Genomic DNA, 24176 nt, shown 5'->3' with positions numbered 1-24176 from the left:
ATAATGAACCTCCCAAAATTAAGGGTCAAAATTATCAACAGCGTATCAGAAAATCATTTCATAGATCACATCGCTGGCAGAGTTGAAAAGTCGGGAGATTAACAGGATCAAGCATCTGGCACTTAGCAGAGACTTGCAGCACACTGAGAACCAAGGACAATTAGGCTCCTTTTTCTTTCGAGAAATAAAGCCTAAGAATTAAGAAAATGTGAAAGAAAGAAAATCCATGACAATTGTCTCGGTACTTCTTTTTTTTTTTAAGGATAATTGCCTCAGTACTATGGACCGCATATTCTCCTCTGTTGACTTATTTTCACGAGGACGGACTGATGTATCATGCCACCATTGTCCATGTGATAATTTCCTCCAACAATGATTTGTTTTTTCTGGTGAAGGCATGACTCCCATGCAAAACAACATCAGCAAGAACATTCCACTGACAATTTGTGGTCCAGTCTCTTGGAAACTGTAGACACCTACATAATGGGGCAATAGCACTTGGTAGGTTTTGTGCTATGTCAAACATCCAAGACAGCTCAATCTAAAACAATATTGTCCATCTTTTTACTATTTATAGTTTTGGGGGTGTTATTGTATATAAACAATTACAAATATCTTAGTATATTTATATTGACTATTTGACTTCTCAACCAATCAAATTCTTTTAGAAATCAGGGTCCAACCCTTGACACTCGCATTCTATGTCAGCACATGTCAGTATCCAAATCAGTGTCTTGAAGCACATAGTGTATTGCATAGCGTTCAGGCCTCCATAGCATGTTGCGTGAGTTACGACGAGTGTAAATACTTCTATTTTTTAATTAAAATAGAAAAATATGATAAATAGTATGAATAAATATAAAAAATTCAAAAAATGCCTAAAAGAGGCTTCATTTTTTCAAGTAAAGGCATGTTCAAAACAAGGTATTAATAATCATTTATCAAAAGCCAATCCACTTATATTTAAACCAAAGCAAATCATCATCACATCGACAACTGTCCAAGCCGACTAAATAAAAAAGTCTAATTGAAACCAAAAGTCACAATTATAAAATCCCACAAGCTTAAGATTATTATGTACAAATGTCACATTTCTTAAAATCTCAAATTTCAAATCACACTAAATCTTAAGCACCAAAGGTCATCTTCATCATCTAGTAGATCGTCATCACTTGGAGTCATGGAAACTAGATGCCACACTAGACAAATGGGCACTAAAAAACAACCACCACTATAGAGTGGTGGCCCACATGATGGACTGGAGAGGTTGGATTCTATGTCATACACACAACATAGTGGGCGCCATGCAACAAATGTTGAAGAACAACCTTAAGCACTAGAGGTCATCTTTATCATCTAGTAGATCGTCATCACTTGGAGTCATGGAAACTAGATGCCACACTAGACAAATGGGCACTAAAAAACAACCACCACTATAGAGTGGTGGACTGCAGAGGTTGGATTCTATGTCATACACACACCATAGTGGGCCCCATGCAACAAATGTTGAAGAAAAACCTACCGCCCCCCCCCCCCCCCCCCCAAAAAAAAAAAAAAAAAAAACGGATCATCTTGCTGGACTGGGCGGTGAGCACACCAAAGAAACAATAGCCACCTGGGATCCAACTAGGAAAATCAAGGCTATCCAACCATCACATGCGCAACGCCATAGAAAAATGATTCACAACCACCCAAACAACTCCACTTAAGTATGGTGGCCCACGTGTGGTTGGATGGGATGCATGCATGGCATACTGACACCACAACAGGTCCTACACAGAAAATTGTTGTAGACCAATCCTATCCTACAACATTGTATAGCAACCAGCTTCCTAAAACGAAAAAAATTGAAAAAATCCCAAAAATAACCATAAATCTTTATCCTAAATGAAAAATAACTCACTAAGAGATATTAAGGGGCAAGAACATACCTTAATCAAGCTCGAAAAGAGATTTAATCAATAATTGAAAGATAAAAGCAAAAAAACTAAAATTTTGAGCTCCGCACCCACACAAACACGAAAAGGGGAAATTTTGATTTCTTCCTTCGCTTGGGCTCCAATACTTCTTGAAAATGCCGCAATCGGACCGTCTTGTAAGGCTGATTGATCAGCCAAAACCTCCTCTTCAACAGGTGTGGAACAAGAGAACCGAAAATTCAAATTTTGAGGCAGAGGGGTGCTTGCCGTCAAGTTTTAAGGTTTGAAAGAGGGTTTTTCGAAACCATCAAGTTTTAAGACATTTTGCTTAAATGTGAGTTTTACATCATTTGCAATAGTCATAAGTCCTCAACCTTATACGTGGAGGCCCTTTTATAAATGGTTAGGATTGTCTAATACAGGTACATGTACAAAGAAATCTCCATCTACAATAGGACACTATTTGGATGGTTTAGTTGGCTCTACATCATTGCCACATGTGAGAAGGATGGGTCACCACCGTTTTACATTGGTTGTTGAACAAACAACATATAAAATCTCTTTTTTAATTACAAAAAAATTAAGTAAGGCACAACGTACACTTCATGCACTACATAGCTTGTACCATATGCTATGGCTCCTTGTAACGTATACTACAGGCCTTGTAGCATACGCTATAGGGGATATCTGCTATTTTCGCAATGTACGTAGCTTGTAGGCTATGCCACGTAGCAACGTCATTTAAAACAGTGAACCAAATTGCATAGAAGCCACTGATTATGAATTGCACATCCCAAGCTCTAAGCAAGGTATTCCGTAACAGTAATGAAGCCCGTAACGGGCACACTGCCTTTACCGTTACAAACTTACAAGTAACGGCCGTTATGGGGGCGTAATGGCTGTTAAACCCCCCATAATAGTTCAATTTTTTCCCCAGAAAATTTGAAATATATATATATATATGGGGAAAAACCCATTTAATTAGAGGAATGCAAATATGTATTGATTCTCAACATGTTTATGATGGCGTAACGATCCACTCTCTGGTGAGAATGTCGTCTCGACCTGTCTATCGATTTTTATGAACCTGACAATCTTCAATTAACTGTAGAATTGCACTGAACCAAATTGCATAGAAGCCACTGATTATGAATTGCACTGAACCAAATTGCATAGAAGCCACTGATTATGAATTGCACATCCCAAGCTCTAAGCAAGGTATTCCGTAACAGAAATGTAGCCCGTAACGGGCATCCCCCAGAGAAAGAAACTAAAAAATAATATTATTATCATAAAGTAATAGTTTACAGTACACCATTTGTGTGATACATACCACCAACACCAATCAAGTACTCTAATCACCACCAGAAAGAAAACCTTGCTCCCTATGATTGATCGACTTCTGCTTCATCATCATCCCGACTGTCTTCAATTAGTTGTAAAATTTCTATATTTCATTTTTTAAATATATTTTATTAATGATTCACATCATGGTGGGGCCTGTTGTGGGGCCCACAACATCCTCTCCCAAAGGCAACAAGGATGCCACTACTACAGGTCCCTTGACGTTGATTTGTTTCTTTTTTCGTTTTTGTTTTTGTTTTTTTTGTTGTACACACGTGAGTGTGTTCATGCAGTGTGAGGGGCCAATCACCTCAAAGGGGGCCACATGATGGACGATTTTTATTACATGTAAACATCATAGTGGGCCCATGGTGAGGCCCACCAATCCCTGATCACGCCGACCTTTGTGTATACCCTTCATCCAAGTCTTTATGAGCTTAATAACAGGTTGGATGTTGTACATATCACAATGGGGCTCACGGTCAGTGGGTCCCAAAAGAGGCCGGGATCAAGCTGAACTTTGTATTTCTCCCTTCATTCAAACCATTGGATGTTGTGAACAGTGTGGACGGCATGTAATCCTCAAAGTGAGTCCCACATCAGTGGGTCCTACACCTACATCACTAGGAAAGAAGACAAGGAAACAAATAAAAGGGAATGTGAGGGCGTGTACTCGCATGAGGGTCTTGATCAACAGTTGAGATGGAAGGTAGAGATTAATGGTGGCCCAGCAAGATCACTCTAACACAATCACTCACTCTCCATGAAAATTGGCTAAGGGAGGGGGATTTATGGAGACTTAACCAAGGTAGAAGAGTAAGGTTGGGTAAAGGTTAGAATTATAACCATGGTTGGGATTAAGGTGGGGTTAGTGTAGCTAATCCATGATTAAAGACTAATTTAGGATTAAATGGGGGAACATGGGGCATAGGTTGATTAAGTCATGGGTATGGGGAGGAGAGAGATGAGGTATGGAGAGATAAGGAGAGAGTTAACTTTTACCACACATGAGAGGGGTTGTATGGGATAGTGACATCATGCACATGGATAGAGATTCTCTTTCCCACGTGGGGTGTGGTGCATATGTGAAAGGTAAGTGTGGCATACATGCGTGGATATGGGATATGCGACGTTGTGCACGCATGAAATACAACGGGTTCTTCGTGGCGTATCTCACCAATAGGACGCCGCGCAGACGCGCTAGTACCTCCGTGACTGCGGCAATGGGATGTTGATATGACAGGGTCTCGGGATTCCGGTCCCTTGGGTGCGCACTGCGCACGGCTAGTCCAGAACCCGCCAAGGGCACCGGATATCGTGCACTCACAAGATGAAAGGGTGCGGAAGGGATGGGGCCTTACAGCACACAAACCATCTTCATTTTCTCATCATCATTTCATTTCTTACGAGGACTACTCCGTTGCTTCATATGACCTAGTTCCTAATTTTCTCTTTCCTAGTCCTCCCACACATCCAACTGACACTGGCATCCCTTCAACCCTACTCAGTGCTCATGTTGACTTTAGATTGCCCAACGCTGCCTTTAGAGTTTTTATTTAAAAATAAAAGACTTGTAGAAGAGGGTAGTAGGTTAACCTACAAACAGTTGTCAGCGCTCAATTCTCTAGGCCTAAAAATAGTTGTCAGTGCTGGGCTCTCTAGGTATAGACTATGAGAAGAATCAAACATGCATGGGAAATCCTCTATACACCATATTCCCTTGCTGATACAGCTCGTTGTAAATTCAAAATAACCATCTAGATGAGTTCAAACCCACGTAGATTTGGAGTTCCAGATAAAAGCAACCATCCAAGTATCCAAATCGGAAACTCCTATTTGTTGAAAGATCCAAGCATCATATCACAAGCATATATTGCATAGGGGATTAGGATCTTGCATATAGACTTCCTCTTAGGGCCTATTTGATTTCCAAATTGCAATGCAAATGCATTGTAAATTAGTAATCATTACTTCCCCTTGTATTTCCATCTTTTGGATCAAGGTTGACATTGACAAGAAAAATATTTTGGGGCAAATAAGAGGCAGGAATATATTTTGGATGCAAAAAATCATGGGGCCCACGGCGATGTATAGGTCATATCCATGCCGTCCATCTGCTCCGCCAGCTCATTTTAGGGCATGAACCCAAAAATGACGCAGATCTAAAGCTCAAGTGAATCACACCACATTAAACAGTGGGAATTAAATGCTTATTGTTGATAATTGCTTGGGGTCCGCGGAAATTTTGGATCAAGCTAATTTTTATGTTTTTCCCTTTATCCATATTTGTATGATCTTATGAACAGGTTGGATGACAAATAAACATTAGTGTGGGCCTTATGAAGGTATTGACCTTCAACAGATGAGGTCCTAAAGGACCACTATTTCATGTGGTGTGATCCATTTGAATTGTGGATTTGCCTGTCTTTTTTTATGCATGCCCTAAAATGAGTGTGGAAATGATGAACAGTGTGGATATAACATATTCATCATGATTTTCGATGAAGTAATTACTCCAAAAAACCAAACTAGTGAAAAAAAGTAATAATGATCTATTTGCAGGCTATTTACCTGTAAAGATGAAAATCAAACAAGTAAAAAACATGTTTGCCAAGGACCTTCCTTAAAAGGAATAGGTAAAAAACATGTTTGCCAAGGACCTTTCTAAAAGTTTGACCTGATCTCCGACGGCGGCGGCGGCGGCGGCATGCGACGTGATACTCGTAACAATGATACGAGATCAGAAGGAACCTGAATGAAATTGGGAAGAGGCGATTTAGTTAGAGGCAAAGGGTTAGAAAGCTTGACCACTCCTGACGAAGTTGAGCAAGACAAAGTCGAATCGGACGACGGCGGAACCAGTAAATGGAGAGTGGTTTCAAGCAAGAAGTAGAACCAAAAGTTTACAAGCCATGCAGGAAGAAAGAGATTTTCCTACCCTACCCTCTTCGTTAGAGGCTATCCACCCGGATGGCTACCGATTAACATTTCCAGGATTTTTGGTTGGGCAGGGGCCGTTATGGATGTGGTAATGCCAAGAGACAAAAGTAATGGTACCTATCGTGGCTTTACCCTTGTTCGTATGGGCTCAGAAGCTGAGCTCGCCAGGGCGAATGAAATGTTACACGGGGTGAAGCTTGCGGGGGTCCCAATGCTGGTGCAGAGAAATTGATTTAGGCCCTCCAACTGATCTTCAGTAAAAAAAAACTCACTTCAGCAGACCTCCCAAAGGCGGCCTTTAATGCCCCCACCAGTTCCCTTTCAGTGGGACAGGAAGGCCAATCTGATGTAGGACAATTAACCACTTGCTCTAATAGCTCGAACTGTTAAAGTATGGCGAATTAATCCCTTTATCTCATAGCCCAGGCCCCACATCTCATGGGTTAGGACCTCGGCCGAACCCCCTTTGTGGGCCCCAAATCACATGGGCCGCCCACCCCAAGTGTGTCCCCGCATCCCACGGGCGACCCCACTCTAGCCCAGTGTGAAATGCGCATTAATCACCCCTGGTAAGGAGTCTCGAGCACGAGACCTCTCCCGTGGGCCCCAAATCGCATGGGTCACCCACCCCGAGTGTGCCCCTACATCCCACGGGCAACCCCACTCGAGCCCAGTGTGAAAATGCCCCTACATTAATTACCCCCGGTGAGGTGTCTCGAACACAAGACCTCCCACTCTGATACCAATTTGATGTGTGACAATTAACCACTTGCTCTAAAAGCTCAAACTGTTAAAGTATGGCGAATAAATCCCTTTATCTCATAGCCCAGGCTCCACATCTCATAGGTTAGGACCTCAGCTGAACCCCTCTCGTGCAAGGTATCCCATATCGGTATCGGTTGGCGTAACGGTGCCCTCCAAAACCAATACGGATATGGGGGGTAACGGCGATACGGGGGCATAACAGCCCGTAACGGCGCAAATTATTTTTTTTGCCAAAAAAATATGAAAAAATATGGATTAAATCCGGAATATTATAAGCATTCCAAATATGCATTCATTTATAAATTGGAACATGTTTATGGTGGTGTAACGGTCCACTCCTTGGTGAGAAGTTGTATCGGACTGTCTGATTAATTTTTGAACCAGGTAACCTGAATTTGACTACAAAATTGATATATTTAATTTTCTAAATATCTAATTTATATACTTAATAATTTAATATCTTTCTCCCAATAGTTCTCTAAAAAAATGAAATTAAATTCAAGTAGATGGCGTTGCCACTGACTTGGAGGACCAATCTATGCTCCAAATTAGCCTCAAATTCATGCAATTTATTGCCATTATCCCACTTATGTATTGGTGGACATTTATTGGATAGTGAATCATGAAAAAAACCAAAACGCCCTATTTTAAAAAATAAAAGTCCCCAAAATAACAATTAAAAAAACTATTCAAATAATTTGATTTTGGCATTGTGAGTTAGCAATTGCAGTTCATAATTTAATTGGTAAATTTTAAGTTAATATATGTCTCGTGTACAATTTTTTAAGGGCTCGAATTAGGCGGGACTCAGATTGTGAAGTGTAGCACACGTGTCAAAGTTTTTTGGGCCCCACCCGTGATGAATGTGTTATATCTAAACCGTCCATTCATTTGACGAGATCGTCTTAAGGCTTGACACGAAAAATAATACAGATCTAATTATCAAGTGGACCACACTGCAAAAAACAGTGGCCGATTGAACGTCTACCATTGAAACCTTTTTTGGGATCATAGAACTTTTGGATCAATATGAAATTTGTTTTTCCTCTTCATTTAGGTCTTTTTGACCCTATGAACAGATTGGATGGAAAATAAATGTTATGGTGGGCCTACAAATTGTTTAACGGTGAAAATCATCATCTCCGTTGTTATTTTTGGTGTGGTCCAGACGATCTTTGGATACAATTCATTTTTTGGGTAATGCTCTAAAATGATATTTAAAAATAGATGAACGGTGTAGATATAATAAATACATCACTGTGGAGCCCATATAACTTTGATATCCTTTGAACCGTTTGTACAACTCGGAGATCGAGGAGTGTCAGCGCTCATCTTAGGGTGACACGTACCTACAGCAGCTAAGCTGGTGTGTGGTACACATGCAAAAAAAAAAAAGAAAAAAAGGAGAGGGAAACCGAAAAGAAAAAAGAGGGAAAGAAGAGAGAAGAAAAAAGAGGGAAAGAGGGAAAGAACAGAAAGGGAGAGAGAGAGAGAGAAGAAGAAGAAGAAAACGAAGGCTGCAGCCGCAGCTGTCCGAGAAGAGGAGGAAGAAGAAGAAAACGAAGGCTGCAGCCGCAGCTGTCCGAGAAGAGGAAGAAGAAGAAGAAGAAGAAGAAGAAGAAGAAAGAGAAGAAGAAGAAGAAAAGAAAGGAAAAAGGTATGTTTTTTCTTTTTCTTTTTTTCAAGGCCCGTAACAGCCATTACGGGTCCATAACGGCCATTATGGCCCGTAACGGGCGTTACGGTTACAATATCGGCCCATCGCCCGTTACCCCCCCGTATCGCATAACGGGCCCCACCGTTACTGTTACGTATCGGCCGTTATGTAACCAATTTGGGATACCCTGCCTTCGTGGGCCCTAAATCATATGGGCCGCCCACCCCGAGTGTGTCCCCGTATCCCACGGGCTACCCCACTCGAGCCCGGTGTGAAATGTGCATTAATCACCCCTGGTAAGGAGTCTCGAACACGAGACCTCCCCCGTGGGCCCCAAATTGCATGGTCACCCACCCCGAGTGTGCCCCTGCATCCCACAGGCGACGCCACTCGAGCCCAGTGTGAAAATGCCCCTGCATTACAATCTTTCAGATATGTTCTTCTCTTGGGTAACTCAGCTCCTATCCCAGCCCCTAACGAGCCTTCAAATATCCAAGATCATCCTAACACTGGTCCCACCGCCTCGTCGGGACAGGTCCAGGAAGAAGATAAGGTAGAAGACAAGGAATTCCAGACGAAGCCTGTTATCTCTGTCAATCTGGAAAGTTTCTCCCAAGCTAAGACAAAGTTGGAGAAGACGATGGTCATTACCACCAAAGAAGGAGCCTCGATGACGTAGGTAAAGGAGTGGATCAAGGATTGCACTGGGTTTCACCCTGGTAATTACGTTTTGAAGCCCCTGGGATACAACGAGCTATGGTTCAAGGTTTGTCCTAGTCTCAACCATGAGATGCTGACCATGGCCGGCCACCTCCACTCTTATGGTCAATGGTTAGAGTCATGACCTGGGATGAATACTCTCTGTTTGGGATGGAGAATGTGTGGGTTCTTATATGGAATATCCCATTAGAATGTTGGTATGACGAGTTTCTAATATCAGTAGCCTCATGTTTGGGATTTTTGCTGGAATTGGATTCCAAAACGAAACTAGGAGTAGAAGTGGGAGTCATTAGAGCTCATGTTAGGAGGATGAAGGGAGCCCCCATGCCCTCACATATTCTGTTAAATGCACCAGACCGCCAACTGACGTTGCCAGTGGTAAGGGAGATGCCTAGTGCCTCGTATCCCCGTTGGGGAGACATTTGGAGAGCTAAAGACCCCACCCTACAATCGTCAAAACCTAAATCAGAGTCGTCGCAAGATGGAGTTCGGTTTCAATACTCCAGCGAACCACCAGAACAGCCTCCTGTCAATCACTCTGCAGATAATTATGATAGGGTCGGCGCCTCGATCGCCAAGGATATACGTGACGGACCCTCAGAAGCTTCGGTGAGGCGTTTCGTAGACGCTTCTCCTTTCTTCCAAGATAAGTCTCCGAGAGAGATGCAGATTGCGACACGTGGACTGCATGTGTTTAATGCGACTCGGGCGACGGCAACTCGAAGCGATGGCTCGGCTAAGAACGTGTCTACTACGAACCAGATGGTGCCACGTCTCCCCCCTCTGTAGCTCCTCTCGAGTCGTACGGGATTTCATATCTCAAAGACCCGGAGATGCGGACGCATGGCAACCAACTTCCGAGAAGATGAGCAACCATCCATCCACGTGTTTTCAACATCGGGCAGTCCGCGCCTTACTTCCCTTATTGACATCGGGACGAAAGTTTTGGGTCGGCTCCCGACCCGGATCCAACACCCCCTCAAGACCTCTACCCGAATACCCACACCCGATCCCGATCATTCACTCCCGACTCAAGTCCCCAACCTATCAATCCTATCCCGTCCACCGTCCATTCAAGATAATATCTTCACCCATCTCCACAGCTCTGCCCCATTGTATACTCCTCTACCTCCCCCTCTACTTTCACATCAGTGTCCCTCACTCATGGAAGACGAGTTCTCCAGAGCCGATGATTCTGAGTGCCGATTTTCCGAGTCCCAAACTGTTTCCTCGCTTCCCTCATCCCATGTTACGTCCGTGCCTCAGTCTCGGGATTGGGCTGACTTGAGCCCTATCACCTTATTTCAGGAAGCCTTACCAGGTGACGTGATCGAAGCTGAGCCTCTGCAGATGCGGGGGGACCATCTACATCATCAGCAGGAATCTGCCGAACAAGATTCCAAAGAAGATAAATCTAGAGAAGAATTATTCGAATCGATCCATAATAAGAGATGGATCGAAGATGCGGTTAGCCATGTCGGTAGATCTCTCGGTTTATCGTTCGAAGATAGAGATGAAGATTATACCGCGTTGTTCCAATATATTTTTTTTTTAAGGATAACTGGAATAATATATTAAAAAGAGAACAGGTACAAATGGAAAGAGGCCTCTGCTGAGGTAGCAGAAAACCTAACAACATAGAAAGGAGAGATCATAACCATGGAAAATATTTACAAGCCCTGCCCATTCAATCGTTGTTGTTCCAATATATTGAAAACAGAGGAAGACCTCTCCCTACCACCAGAACTCCAATCAAACTAGTAACCAAATCAATTAGCAACAGGGAACTCCAAAATCTGCAACCGAGCCCTGGACTCCTTGCAGCCTCCAGAGCTAAACAAGGCTGTAAGGGGAACCGGGGAAGTTCAGTGCCCCAATGAGAATCCTATCATGGAATGTGCAGGGGGTGCGATTGAAGCAGAAAAGGTGCTTAATCAAGAAATCTATCGGGAGAAAAAATCTGGACGTCATTTGCCTCCAGGAAACTAAAGTTCTTACGAAGAGACTGTTGGCTTCGCTATGGGAAGCCAAAGATGCTGCGCGAGCTACGTTAGATGCTTCCGGCTCGTCGGGTGGAATTCTAATTGCCTGGAAATCGTCTAATTGGGACATTCAGGCGACATTCGTCGGGAACTTTTCGGTGTCAATTATCCTTAGATAAGTCTTCTAACTTCCGTTGTCTCATTTCCTCTGTGTATGGTCCTAATGAGAATTCTATCAGACCAAACTTCTAGGATGAATTGTCTGCTTCCAGACAATCATTTACTAGTCCTTGTTGTTTTGTAGGCGATTTTAATGTGGTTCGTCTTGCTACGGAACATTCTTGCCGTAGAAGAATTTCGGTAGCTATGGAAGCCTTCTCGGACTGGATCCAAAATCAGGAGTTGGTAGACTTACCCCTGTTTGGAGCTACATATACTAGGACTAATGGGCGCAGGGATCAAATCCAATCGAGATTGGATAGACTCCTTTCGACGGACTGGCTGGAGGGTTTCCCTACCTCCTCTCAACTGGCTCTTCCCAGGACCACATCGGATCACTGTCCGATTATGTTATCCACGGAAGAAGATAATTGGGGTCCTAAGCCTCTCAGATTTAATTCGGCGTGGCTCCAGATTGACGGATTTCATCAAAAAATTGTGGAATGGTGGTCCATCTTCCAAGTTGATGGCTTTGCTTGGCATAGGTTGTTGTGCAAGCTCAGACTTCTCAAGGAAAGGTTAAAGGAATGGAAAGAAGGGGAACTTCGCAAGCGTCATGCTGACACTGAAGCTTTGTTCTTTGAGCTCCAACGTCTCGACGAGGAAGCCAAAGGTGGTTCCATATATATTAAAAGATTGTCCAGGTGCATTCAAATTATCCAATCCTTGTCAGCCAGAGCTTTGGAGGACGAAGTCTCTTGGAAACTGAAATCTAGGGTCAGATGGATTTCAGAAGGAGACAGGAACACCCGTCGTTTCCATTACATTGCCAACATGCAAGCTCGTGCCAAAAGCATCAATGTCGACGGTACTCAGATAGATGATAAACAGGAAATAGCTGAGCAAGCTATCCGTCATTTCCAATCTCTTCTGTCCTCTGAAGGTTGGAGCAGACCCACCCTTGACGGCATCTCTTTCGATCAGCTGGAAGACACAGAGGCGAGTCTCCTCGAGGTCCCGTTTTCTGAAGAAGTTAAAGAGTCTATGGCTTCGCTGGGAGTGATAATTCCCCTGGCCCAGATGGTTTCCCCATGGTGTTTTTTCAAACCTTTTGGGAGAATGTCTGCCAAGATATCTTAGACTTTCTGCATGAATTTCATCTCAGGGGTAGATTATCCAAAAGCCTTGGAGCATCTTCTATTGCCCTTATCCCGAAGGTAGCTAGTGCGAGTTCTTTTGCCGAATTTCGGCCTATCAGCTTGATTGGGGGTCCATACAAAATTCTCGCCAAAATCCTGGCGAATAGGTTATCAAAGGTGATGGGGAAGTTAATATCCAAAAATCAGAATGCATTCATCAGGGGAAGACAAATCGTGGATGGTGCGCTGATCGCAAACGAGTGCCTCCATACGTGTCACAAAGACAAACTGAAGGGTATTTTCTGCAATTTAGATATCGAAAAGGCATACGATCATGTGGAGTGGAATTTCCTCCACTATATGATGGGCCGTATGGGATTCGGAGCGAAGTGGAGGAGCAGGATTATCGAGTGTGTTAGATCGGCACACTTTTCTATCTTACTCAACGAGACCCCTAAAGGTTTTTTCAATAGCTACAGGGGCATTCGGCAGGGTGATCCTCTCTCACCTCTTCTCTTTCTTTGGATCGGCAAGGCTCTTTCACAAATGTTGCTCCATGGTCAGGCAACGGGGATTCTTAAAGGTATCAAAATGCCGGGAGTGCATACGCCTACTACCCACATCCAATTTGCTGACAATACTCTCATTCTCTCGAAAGCAGATCTGGTTTTTATTGAAAATCTTCACACGACTCTTCTCTGTTTCGAGGCGGTGTCAGGGCTGAGAGTAAATCTGGCCAAATCTAAAATATTCGGTATAAACCTCCCCAACAACGAGCTCACATCCTTCGCCGATTCCCTTGGATGTCCAGCTGATGTTTTCCCCTCCACTTCTGCGGGCCTTCCCCTATCCATTGGCCCCCCTCCAAAATCCATGTGGGACAAGATCGTCAGCAAATTTCAGAAGTATTTAGCCAGATGGAAGTGTCGTTATCTGTCGATTGACTCTGATCAAATCAGCTCTCTCTAATCTCCCTGTCTACTTCATGACGCTTTTCAAATGTCCCCAATCAGTGTTGCAAAAAACCGATAATCTTCGTCGTGATTTCCTTTGGTGCGAAAAAGATAACCAGAAGAAGCTGCATCTTCTGGACTGGCAACAAGTTTGTAAACATTTTCAGGAAGGGGGTGCTAGTATCAGGAAACTGAAAATTATGAATAGGGCTCTTTTGGGAAAGTGGACATAGAGGTTGGGCAATAAACGCAACTCCTTATGGGCTTCCATCGTTAAAGGCAAGTCTGGCAGCTCCCCTGGAGGTTGGTGGACCAAGGACTCCACCGCATACAGAGCCTCGTACATCTGGAGAGGGATTCTGCGATCCAAGAAGGCGGTGACGGACAATATCAACTTCAGTCTGGGCAACAGAACTACCATCAGATTTTGGGAGAACCGGTGGGTGGGTGAGGAACCCCTTAAAATCAGATTTCCCCGTATCTACCGCCTCGCCCCTGATAAACACATCTCTGTTGCCAGCTGCTTCATTGGGATGGCCTCCAACATCGTTTGGGAAGTTAAGTGCACCAGAAACCTGCACGATCGGGAGATTGCTGAATACATGGATCTGTTAGAATGCAACTCTGGGATAGTGCCGGACTCCTCTACTGCTGACGGTTTGATTTGGAACAGAGACAAATCTAACGTGTTCTCAGTCAGGTCTTTTTACTCCATCCTCACCCCTCCTCCCATATCATCTTCTTCGGCCCTTCCTTTCATCTAGAAATATCCTGCTCCTCCCAAATACATATGTTCTGCTTGGCTGGCTGCCAAAAACCGGATCCTAATAGTCGATAACTTAAGAAAAAGGGGAATGCAGCTAGTTAATATGTCTTTGCTGCATGCAGGATGAAGAGTCGATGGATCATTTACTGCTTCACTGCCCATTCATATCTCAGATTTGGGCTGAATTCTTCAAGAGATTCAATGTCAACGGGTGTATTCCGAATTCTAGCTCCAATACGATGGTTTCGTGGCATGGTTTTAAACTTGAAAAGTCAAAACTCGGCTTTGGAGGATGGCGATCCTCGCCATTTGGTGGTCCATTTGGGAGGAAAGAAATGAAAGATGCTTTAATGATAATCAGTCTACGATTCAAGTAGTTTGGGCAAGGGCTAAAAAAATGATTACAGAATGGGTGGTTTACATCAAAGGGTTCAACCATTGCGATCTGCTTTTTTTAGGTTTTTAGTTTTTTTATTCTCTTCTTCTGCTATCTCAGCAGATTTATCTTTTGTATTCCTGTTTCCGTTTAATATATTATCGTTATCTTTGGGAAAAAAAAAAGATGAAAATCAAACAGGCCCTTACATTGAAAAAGAAAACCCCATACACATGCTAACCTAAGGGGTCATTTGGCACCATTGATTTGGGGGGATTTGAGGGGATTTGAGGGGGTTTCAAATCACCTGGTTGTTTGGCACCATAAAGCAACGGGGGGTTTCAAATCCCCTCAAACAGGGGGTTTGAAATCCACGGTGAAAGCTTCGATTACATCTAAAATATTTCCAAGAGTTGCATGTGTAACGCGTGTGTCACTAGACTATTAATCTATTGGACACATGGCCCACTAACGATATCCCGAAATAATTAGATTATCAATTGCATCACTATAATTACTTTAATACGATGATCAACGCCGTCCAAACATTGTTCATGTAAATCAACCATTAAAAATCGTTGGTTAGTCACTAGGACGTGATCTCGTGCTTGTGGCCCATCCGAGACTTAGAATTTCATCATTTTCGGGCACAGTGTATATGTCAACGGGCTTATTACAACCATTGTGTCAAACATTTCATACGCTCACTAATTAGAGATATTAAAGTTGATTTAGTAATTAAATTTAAACCCCTGTAAATATACTATGCATAGCTACTTTTAGATTAAAGTAGATTCTGAATCTAGGGTGCCAAACGCAATAAGAGGATTTCAAATCCAGGGGTTTCCAAATCCAGGGGGTTCGGAATCCATGCTCCCAAACGGGCCCTAAGGTTTTCCAGTTTTCCTAGTCGACCCACATGATCTAAAAGCAATTATTTAACTATATAACTCATTTGCATGAGTGTTATTTTTTAATATGCCAAACGCAAATTGACTACCAAATTTCAACATACTAACACTCCCACATCCTAATGCATGCTCCTAGTTTTTCCCACTCTCGTCTAATATGTATTGAAATAAAACACCCTCGAGCACATCAAATGGAAAGTTGAAATTTTCCACAAGGTGCTTTGCAATATGGCTCTATAGCCATCATTCACTTGTAACACACCAAAACAGAGTGCATGGAGTTTCCTAGCTCCTGTGATCACATTACACCATTTCTGCACATGCAAGTGGCAAGCATCTTAACAAGTTTATGCCGCACATTAGTAAGCGAGGATGTTACTTGTTTCAAGAGAATATTGACAACAATAATAAACAGATTGGTGGCCTCATTTGGCTCATCTAAATATTATCAATGTCTGTGAGGTTTTTCACATTCTACCCACAAATCCAGAAAACCATGATGAGGAAGGGCAAGAGCCCAACTAAAATATCATCATCATCATCTATGCCTTACCCCTTTTCCACCATTCCAGATGAAAAGCAAGTGCCCAATGAAGACGTTTATAAGGATATACTGTAGTAAATGGGCAGTGGAAAAAAAATTTAAAAAAAAACTCATGTTGGTATTCATAGGGCTCCTCAATATCAAACTAACAATGAGGGCAGATCCATCATCCAGTGCACAAAATGTGGATGTAATCGGAACAAGATTGAGTCGTTGACACCATAGCATCTTTTCTGCAGACAATATCATTCAGTGCATCCCATATCCACATTCGAGGGACACAACAAACACCTCGCTCCACAAAATGCAGTGAAGCCAGGCCTCGTTCAGTACCATTCCATTCTAGGGTTCATCCAAACAAACCCTAACTCTTTCAATTTCACATGATACATACATGAATGCCATTTGCTCCACGAAGGAAAGAAAACATATTTTCCTACTCCGCAAAACAAACAGAAAAGAAAAGGTCCGATCGTCTAAATCAAAAGTGGATGAAACAAACAACAGTTAAAAATTTTCTTCTAATCTGTAAACCAAGTACATCTATTCATCATCGCATTCACCATCTAGAACACACCACCCCTCATTTCAAACTTGTATTGCATATCTGAACTTCAAATTCAAAAAAAAAAAAAAAAAAAACACCAAGGAAGAAAATGCCAAGAACATCACAAAAGCATTCAACACAAACACAAACACAAAAACAAACACCTCGTCACAAGTACCAAAATCAAGGAGGTCGTATTGAGCCCATCCTTCAAACCATAACAAATTCAATTCAGGAAATATAAGCCAGTTTATAACATCAAACCAATGCCAAAAAAAAGACATAATAACTAGAAGAAAGAAAACAAAAAAAACCTGGCCTCCAAAGAAGCCCTAGACGATTCGAGAACTGAGTAAAACAGCTAAAACCCTAGAAATCCAGAAGATAAAGAACATGAAATGAGAGGTTTCCAAGACAGACAGAAGGAAGAGGGGCAAGACTGGAAATATAAGATGAAGGGAAGGAGATTTCTGGGGGAAAAAAAATACCTTGGTAGGGTTTGGAGACTGAACGGTAACGCCGCAGGAAACAGGGAGCTGAAGAAGGAAGGAGTAAAGAGGTATTTATACGTCTATCTGTTTATGGAATACCGAAAATGCCCATGTTTGGTCGTGGATATTGCAGTAGGAGGTGAATGGAAAAAGCTTGTGTAACTCGCGGTACCGCGGTAACCTTTATAGCTTGGGTGAAATGAATTGATGAAACCCACGCCGTCCATTAGGTACACATTTCCTGTGTTGGCCTCCATCCCAAAAACCAGGCTGATTAAACTCTCAGGTGGGCCACTCTAAAAAATATTATAACTAAAGCCTCTAAATTCACGTGATATGGCCGATAAGAGTTTTGAAATGCTTTGATTTTCTTATAATTATTTCATCCTGATTAGGTATATCAGATGAATGGATCAGATGGTATATAAACACTACGGTGGACCCTGCAGAAAACTAATGGTGAGCATTTCATCCCAACGGTTTCCTATGCCGTGTCCTATCTGTATTTTTATTGTGGTGATTTTTGGATTCAACGGCTCAGAAGAGACAATGTAGATGATGGACGGAGTGGATCTCATGAAAGCTCCACCCACGTGGCTCTAAGTTTGAGAAATTAACCCTGGTTGGTACTAGCGCGTAACGGGAGTGAATCTATGTGGTGGTGACATCTCGTCCAGTGTTCACGTGGCATAACATATTCATCAATCCTAGCCGTCCAATTTGTGGGCCCACTAATGATGATGTATAACCCAGAAGCATTCTGGTGGGATGATGTGGATCGTATGACTGGTGGGTGGATTTAAGTAATCTGATCAACAGTCAAAATCAGGTGATAAAGATCGGTCAGCCATGAATTCTGGGATAGGTTCCATCCATGATGAGGACTGAGAGTTTTTCGATGGTCAAGATTACTTCAGTGCATGTGGTGACTCATCAACTGTCGTGCAGCCTGGAAGGTAGTAATGAATTGGGAGGAACGACAGGGTACTCTCATCAGCGAATGTGATTCATCAATGCTATAGGCCAGGTCTACCTGGGTCCACGACATGGCCTGTTCCGAGTCAGATCCTGAGCTGGAGTGGACTCCACCACATAAAACATTGAGGAGAGTGACGCCCACCGTATAAACCTTTCTAAGGTCCACCATTATGTTTATTTGAGATACCACCTGTTCATGTGTTAACACACATGAAAGAAGAGAAAACACAAATATCAGCTTGATCACAAACTTTTGCAGCTTTTAGAAGTTTTTAATGGTGGGGTTACTCTCTCTACTATTTTCTACGTGGAATCCACTTGAGCTTTGGATCTTATTCATTCTTTAGGTCATGCCTTAATCTAATCCAATCAAATGGATGAATGGTATGGATACAAAACATACATCATGGTGGGGCTCACAGAACTTGGTGACATCACTTTAGTAGCGAGTTTCACTAATCAACTTGTCAGTAGATAATCTGCATCCCACCATTGTGTCCCCACACTCAAATCTATGGTTGGCATGTCATCCCTGTCCTTTTTTATGATGTGGCCCACTAGAGTTGTGGATCTATCTTATTTTTTGTCCCGGCAATAACATTGAGGATAGCACATGATGGACAGACTAGATTTTACTTATACAATGTGGTGGCCCTATAGAGTTAGCTGTGTTGTAGACCATTTGGTTCGAAGCAAATAGGCTTGGGTCATGATACGTCGTGCCTAAACACAAACTCCAGCTTTGTGTCCTTCTCCTCTTGATATTTATGCCGAGACTTAATATAGCTTCGATCTTATCTTAGTTCAAAAAATGTTAATAACCTAATCAATATGTCAAAAGTTCTATAATAAATAAAATACATCTATGTTGGGCTATTAAACTCTTGGACCATAACAGAAATCACCATCCCATGTTTGGTTTGCCCCGCTAGCATTATGAGCCCCAAAACCATGCCAGCCTAATAGCAGTTGGGCTCTACAACGGTACTCAAATTAGGTAGCGAGTCCTCTGGTACCCACACACACGTCAAGATTTGGTCGATGCTAGAAAAGGTATGTGAACTCCCACCATGATGTATGTGTTTTATCCATTAAGATTGTTTACTTTGTCAATTCATTTAATTCACTTTATAACATGAGCATGAGGCTAAAAATAAGGCAAATCCAAACATCGAGTGGACTACACCATAGGAAACAATGGTGATTAAACCGCACCATAGGAAATAATGGTGATTAAATACTCATCATTAAAAACTTTTAATGTGCCACAAAATTTTTTGATGAAGTTGATATTCATAATTTCCTTTCAGTCAAGAATGTGTGAACTACTTAATAGGTTGGATCACAAATAAACATTACAATGTGCCTATGAAGTTTTTTTACTGGTAGGTGTTCCATCTCAACTATTTTTCTATGTGGTGGCATGTCTGTCTTTTGGATTATAGTCATTTTTGGATTCAAGGGTTAACAAGAGACAGAGTACCTGATGGATCGAGTAGATCTCATGAAAGCTTCACTCATGAGGGGGTCGGCTTGGGAAATTAACCTTAGTGGGTACCTAACGCATTTCGAGAGTGAATTCGGGTGGTGGTGACATCTCATCAAGTGTCATGTGGCATAACATATCCATGAATCCTAGCCGTCTAATTTATGAACCCACTGTTGATATTTATGTTGAGACTTAATATAGCCTCAGTCTTATCCTAGTTCAAAAAATGTTAATAACCTAATCAATATGCCAAAGGTTCTCTAATAAATAGAATACATCTAAGTTGGGCCATTAAACTCTTGGACCATAACAAAAATCACCATCCCAGGTTTGGTTTGCCCTGCTAGCATTATGAGCCCCAAAACCATGCCAACCTAATAGTCAGTTGGGCTCTACAACGGTACTTAAATTAGGAAGTGAGTCCTCTAATACCCACACACACGTCAAGATTTGGTCGATGCTAGAAAAGGTATGTGAACTCCCACCATGATGTGTGTGTTTTATCCATTGTGATCACTTACTTTGTCAATTCATTTTATGGCATGATGTAACACCCCGAACTTTTCAATACCCGATTATTGAAAGTTCTCGAGCGTTACCAAATAATTTATTTAGTATGTACACATGTACGATACCAATCCAACTATCTTAGCCTAACATCCTCACCCTAATACAAACTTAACCGTTGGGAACTACCTCCATTTAATTTATTCAACCATTTGATAGTTGATTTCAAGATAAGACCACCCATCACGTGATTTGACGTAAATACTTTTCCATGAATAACACGACGAATAACTCCCTGTCCGTAATGATTTAGATATACATTCTTTTATAATAATTACTTAGAGAACGTGCCTATAACCACATGGAGCTATTGGATTTCCCAAAACTTACATATTAGCAATAATTACGAAAATGTCATTGACCTAGACCCCTGAATTCTAGATCGCATGGTTCCCACAATCCATTCCATGTGAAATTTTATACCAACCCTAATTATCATAAATTAAGCGTACACGTCGAATTTCAGCCCTTAGATCGTAGTAAATTAGCTACTTGACCTTTACATTCGTTCGTACACTTATCGAGTCAAGATTCTGATCCGTTCATGTTGTTCACCCCATATGAATATGCTTAATCCACCATTAGAATTACAATCTAAGAAACTTACACATATAAAAAGTCACTCGAATTTAACGGTATACATGTCTTACCCCTAATCACTCCAGCAACCCGCTTTATGACCATCCATTTACGAAACTAATCATACATCCACCTACATACATAGTCAGAGTGCTAACCACCATCCCTCATGATTGGATCCGCAAAACGGGCCACACAAATATTGTGGTGAACCGATCATTATGAAGATCTCAGGGTATAGGCCTAAACCACTTGGTGACTCGTTAATTAAATGTGTACAAACATTATTTTAAATTAAGGAGTGTGTTAGCCATTTAAAAGAGCATCTTGAACATCCTTGAGAGATCGAGACCTAAACTGGATCGATAGAAAGAGCACAAAAAATGACAAATACTCACCAAATTTCAAGACATTCGGACAGTGTATTTCGACATAATGGGTGTTAGACACCGATTGAGAAATAGATAGCGAGATCGTAAATAGTCAATGCTATTACATGCCACCGGTGATGCTCGATTGAATAGTATGGCCCACCCGATCAACAGATCTATCTCATTTTTGGACCCTTATCCAAAAAGAGCGTGTTAAACGTAATGAACAGAGCGAATCACACAACCACTAATAGTAAAGTCACAAAAGAAGCCAATTCCCATTAAATCTCAAATTGTCACAGCAAGCTACGTCTCTCATGCATAAGGTTTAATGGTGAGCATTGGCTGCTACTTGGACACACTGTACGGCCTACTCAACTAACCAAATTGCCTCATATTTGACCCTGTGTCCTAACATAGCGATATAAAAGTGGTGAACAGAGTGGATCTTCGGAGAAGTCAATCACAAATGGACACCACCTATTTCGAAACAACCCTCCCATATAGCAATCACCCGCACGCGGTAACAGGAGCGGTGAAAGCGTTGTCAAAGGATTCATCCCATCTTACCGCCTCTGATGTGGGCCGCCATATCATCGGATCTACCCCAGATTTTAGCCCATGGCACAATGGCACCTCGCAAAGCTAATGAACGGAGTAGATTTCTTATCTAACATCACAGTGGACCTCACAATATGTTGCAAAAGCCACCATGCGTAAACAGAATCCTTTCGCATGCGAAAACCATCTTACACGGGAAGGATCTAGTATCCTTTAAACCCATCTTACGCAGGAAGGATCTAGAATCCTTTAAACCTATAAAACATCTCTCATCCATAACGAAACGGAAGCAGGAAAAGAAGGGGAAAGAGAGAGAAATGGGAGAGTGGAGGAAAACAACTCCGGTTTCTTCAACAAGAGACAGCTCTGGCTGAGAATTTTTGATTTAAAATTCTAAGAAAATTCGATCCACATCTTGGTAAGATCAACCTCCTCCCTTTCCCAGATTTCTTTCTTTCTATTTTTTTTCACATAGCTAGACGTGGAATAACCCACCTGGTCAAACCGAGTCAACTCAGTAAAAAGGAACAAGTTGAAGTCCCTAGGTATGGACATTAAGGATCATCTAGTTTTCATGTCATATAATGCGTCTAAATCAGGCCTTAGTCAAGATCTCCTTCTAGAATCAATCCCACCTAGTATAACAATGGAATCTAGCTTATTCTTAATCATGTGAACTAGGACACGATCGGGTCTTAAGGAGTGTAGCCCGGCATTTAATCTTGTATTAGGCAATCAAACAACCAAAGGTGAGGGTTTTATCCTTTAAACTTACACTAATTTAAGTTACTATATTTATTTTGCTTTTCCATGCATTTTATGATATGAATTATCTTGCCTTCCCATACTTTTAATGATGAGAGTTATCATGCCTTTTCATACCTTTAATGATGTAATTCATCATGCCTTTCATGTTTATATTTTCTGGAAATTATCCTATCAATTGATTCCATCGTTATCATTGTAATTATTGGCTCTTTGGGTTTACGACATGATGTCAATTATAAGGGATTTCTCTTAATTTATGTAAGGTCATGGATGCAAACCTTGCCCCTGCCTCATCAATTTATTGAGTTGGCCCTGCCACTCGTCTCTTTATTTGTGTTGGCCATTGCCGCTCTTCATATTACATTATAGAGTTGACCATTGTCACTCTTTTCTTATTATGTTGGCCATTACCACTTTTGTTGAGTTGACTAATGTCACTCTTCTTTTTATTATGTTGGCCTCGTGCTATCCATTTTTACGGCTAGGGCATGTGTCTTGCCATTTCAAAACCTCTATAATTCAGTTGATATTGTTTATTATTCAGATTCTATTATATTTGTTATGATTCGGTTTATATTCTTTGTAAGTGCAAGTGATGTGTAAGATGTATCACAACTAGTGATTCAAATATTCTATCATGGACGTAATGCGCTCTAGGTAGACTCTCTTGGGGCACTTAAGTCCTTGAGCCTTCGGGTAGTGGTGCACATTTCGATGTGGGTAATTCTCTAACGTAGTTCCACATCACCCCGGGATTGGATGTTTGTAAATAGTTGCTCCATGAATAAATTGTGTCACGTAAATCACTCAGCCCATGTGTTGTGCGCTCTAAGGTGTTCTCGTAAATCCACGGTAGCGTTGGACATGCCAGCGAATATCCATATAGTAAGAGTGCAGATCGAGCCGGTTATCTATAAATCAGATTCCATATTGTGATGATCACTATGTATGATGAGCCTCACATACTTTGCTAGGCATGCATCTCATGTAGGTTGGTTGCACATGCTGATACCCTCGTGTTAGTAGAGCGCGGGACGTATCAGACCATTACCTTACCTATTATGTATTTCTTGAATTATTGTTAATCTTAAAGGATAACCTTCACTATGAGTAGGGCATTGGCCCTCTCCCAACCGTACAGTTGATGCAGATGACGTATAGATTAAAGACTTAAAGAACTACTTCCCTAAAGAAGATTACACTGAAAGAATATGAAGACAAATTATTTACTTAGTTTTATATTTCCGCTGTGAACTCGGATGTTATAATAAACCTCCCATTATGAGGCCTTGATTATTCTTTTTACTTTGATGATATAAAATCAATACAGTTGATTTTATTCTTATGAATGTTACCTTTATGAATCTATTTGGATGTAAACAAACGAAAAAAAAAAAAGAGTGCGATTTCAAAGCATCCAGTTATACATTATTAACACCTGATTCCCTCAAGCACGAGTACATACTCTAGCCGTGAAAATTCGAGCTATTACACATGAGCCTAAAAATAAGGCAAATCCAAACATCGAGTGGACTACACCATAGGAAACAATGGTGATTAAACCACACCATAGGAAATAATGGTGATTGAATACTCGTCATTAAAAACTTTTAATGTGCCACAAAATTTTTTGATGAAGTTAATATTCAT

General features: G+C 41.6%; 2 protein-coding genes across 2 annotated transcripts in view; one reads left to right on the top strand and one right to left on the bottom strand.

Moving 5' to 3' along the window:
* The window catches only part of LOC131243007 (nascent polypeptide-associated complex subunit beta-like), a 36373-nt gene extending 19043 nt beyond the window's left edge, over positions 1 to 17330 (bottom strand). The window contains exon 1 of the mRNA XM_058242050.1: positions 17211 to 17330. The gene's annotated coding sequence lies outside the window, so the exon portion shown is untranslated. The remainder of the gene's footprint in view (positions 1 to 17210) is intronic.
* On the top strand, positions 11694 to 12626 carry LOC131244111 (uncharacterized). The gene has a single exon (XM_058243768.1). The coding sequence runs from the start codon at positions 11694 to 11696 to the stop codon at positions 12624 to 12626; it is 933 nt and encodes a 310-aa protein (XP_058099751.1).
* Positions 17331 to 24176: the final 6846 nt, after the last annotated feature.

The sequence above is a fragment of the Magnolia sinica genome, chromosome 4, assembly GCF_029962835.1.
Source record: "Magnolia sinica isolate HGM2019 chromosome 4, MsV1, whole genome shotgun sequence".
Classification (NCBI taxonomy): Eukaryota; Viridiplantae; Streptophyta; class Magnoliopsida; order Magnoliales; family Magnoliaceae; genus Magnolia; species Magnolia sinica.
This window is presented reverse-complemented; position numbering and strand designations above follow the sequence as displayed.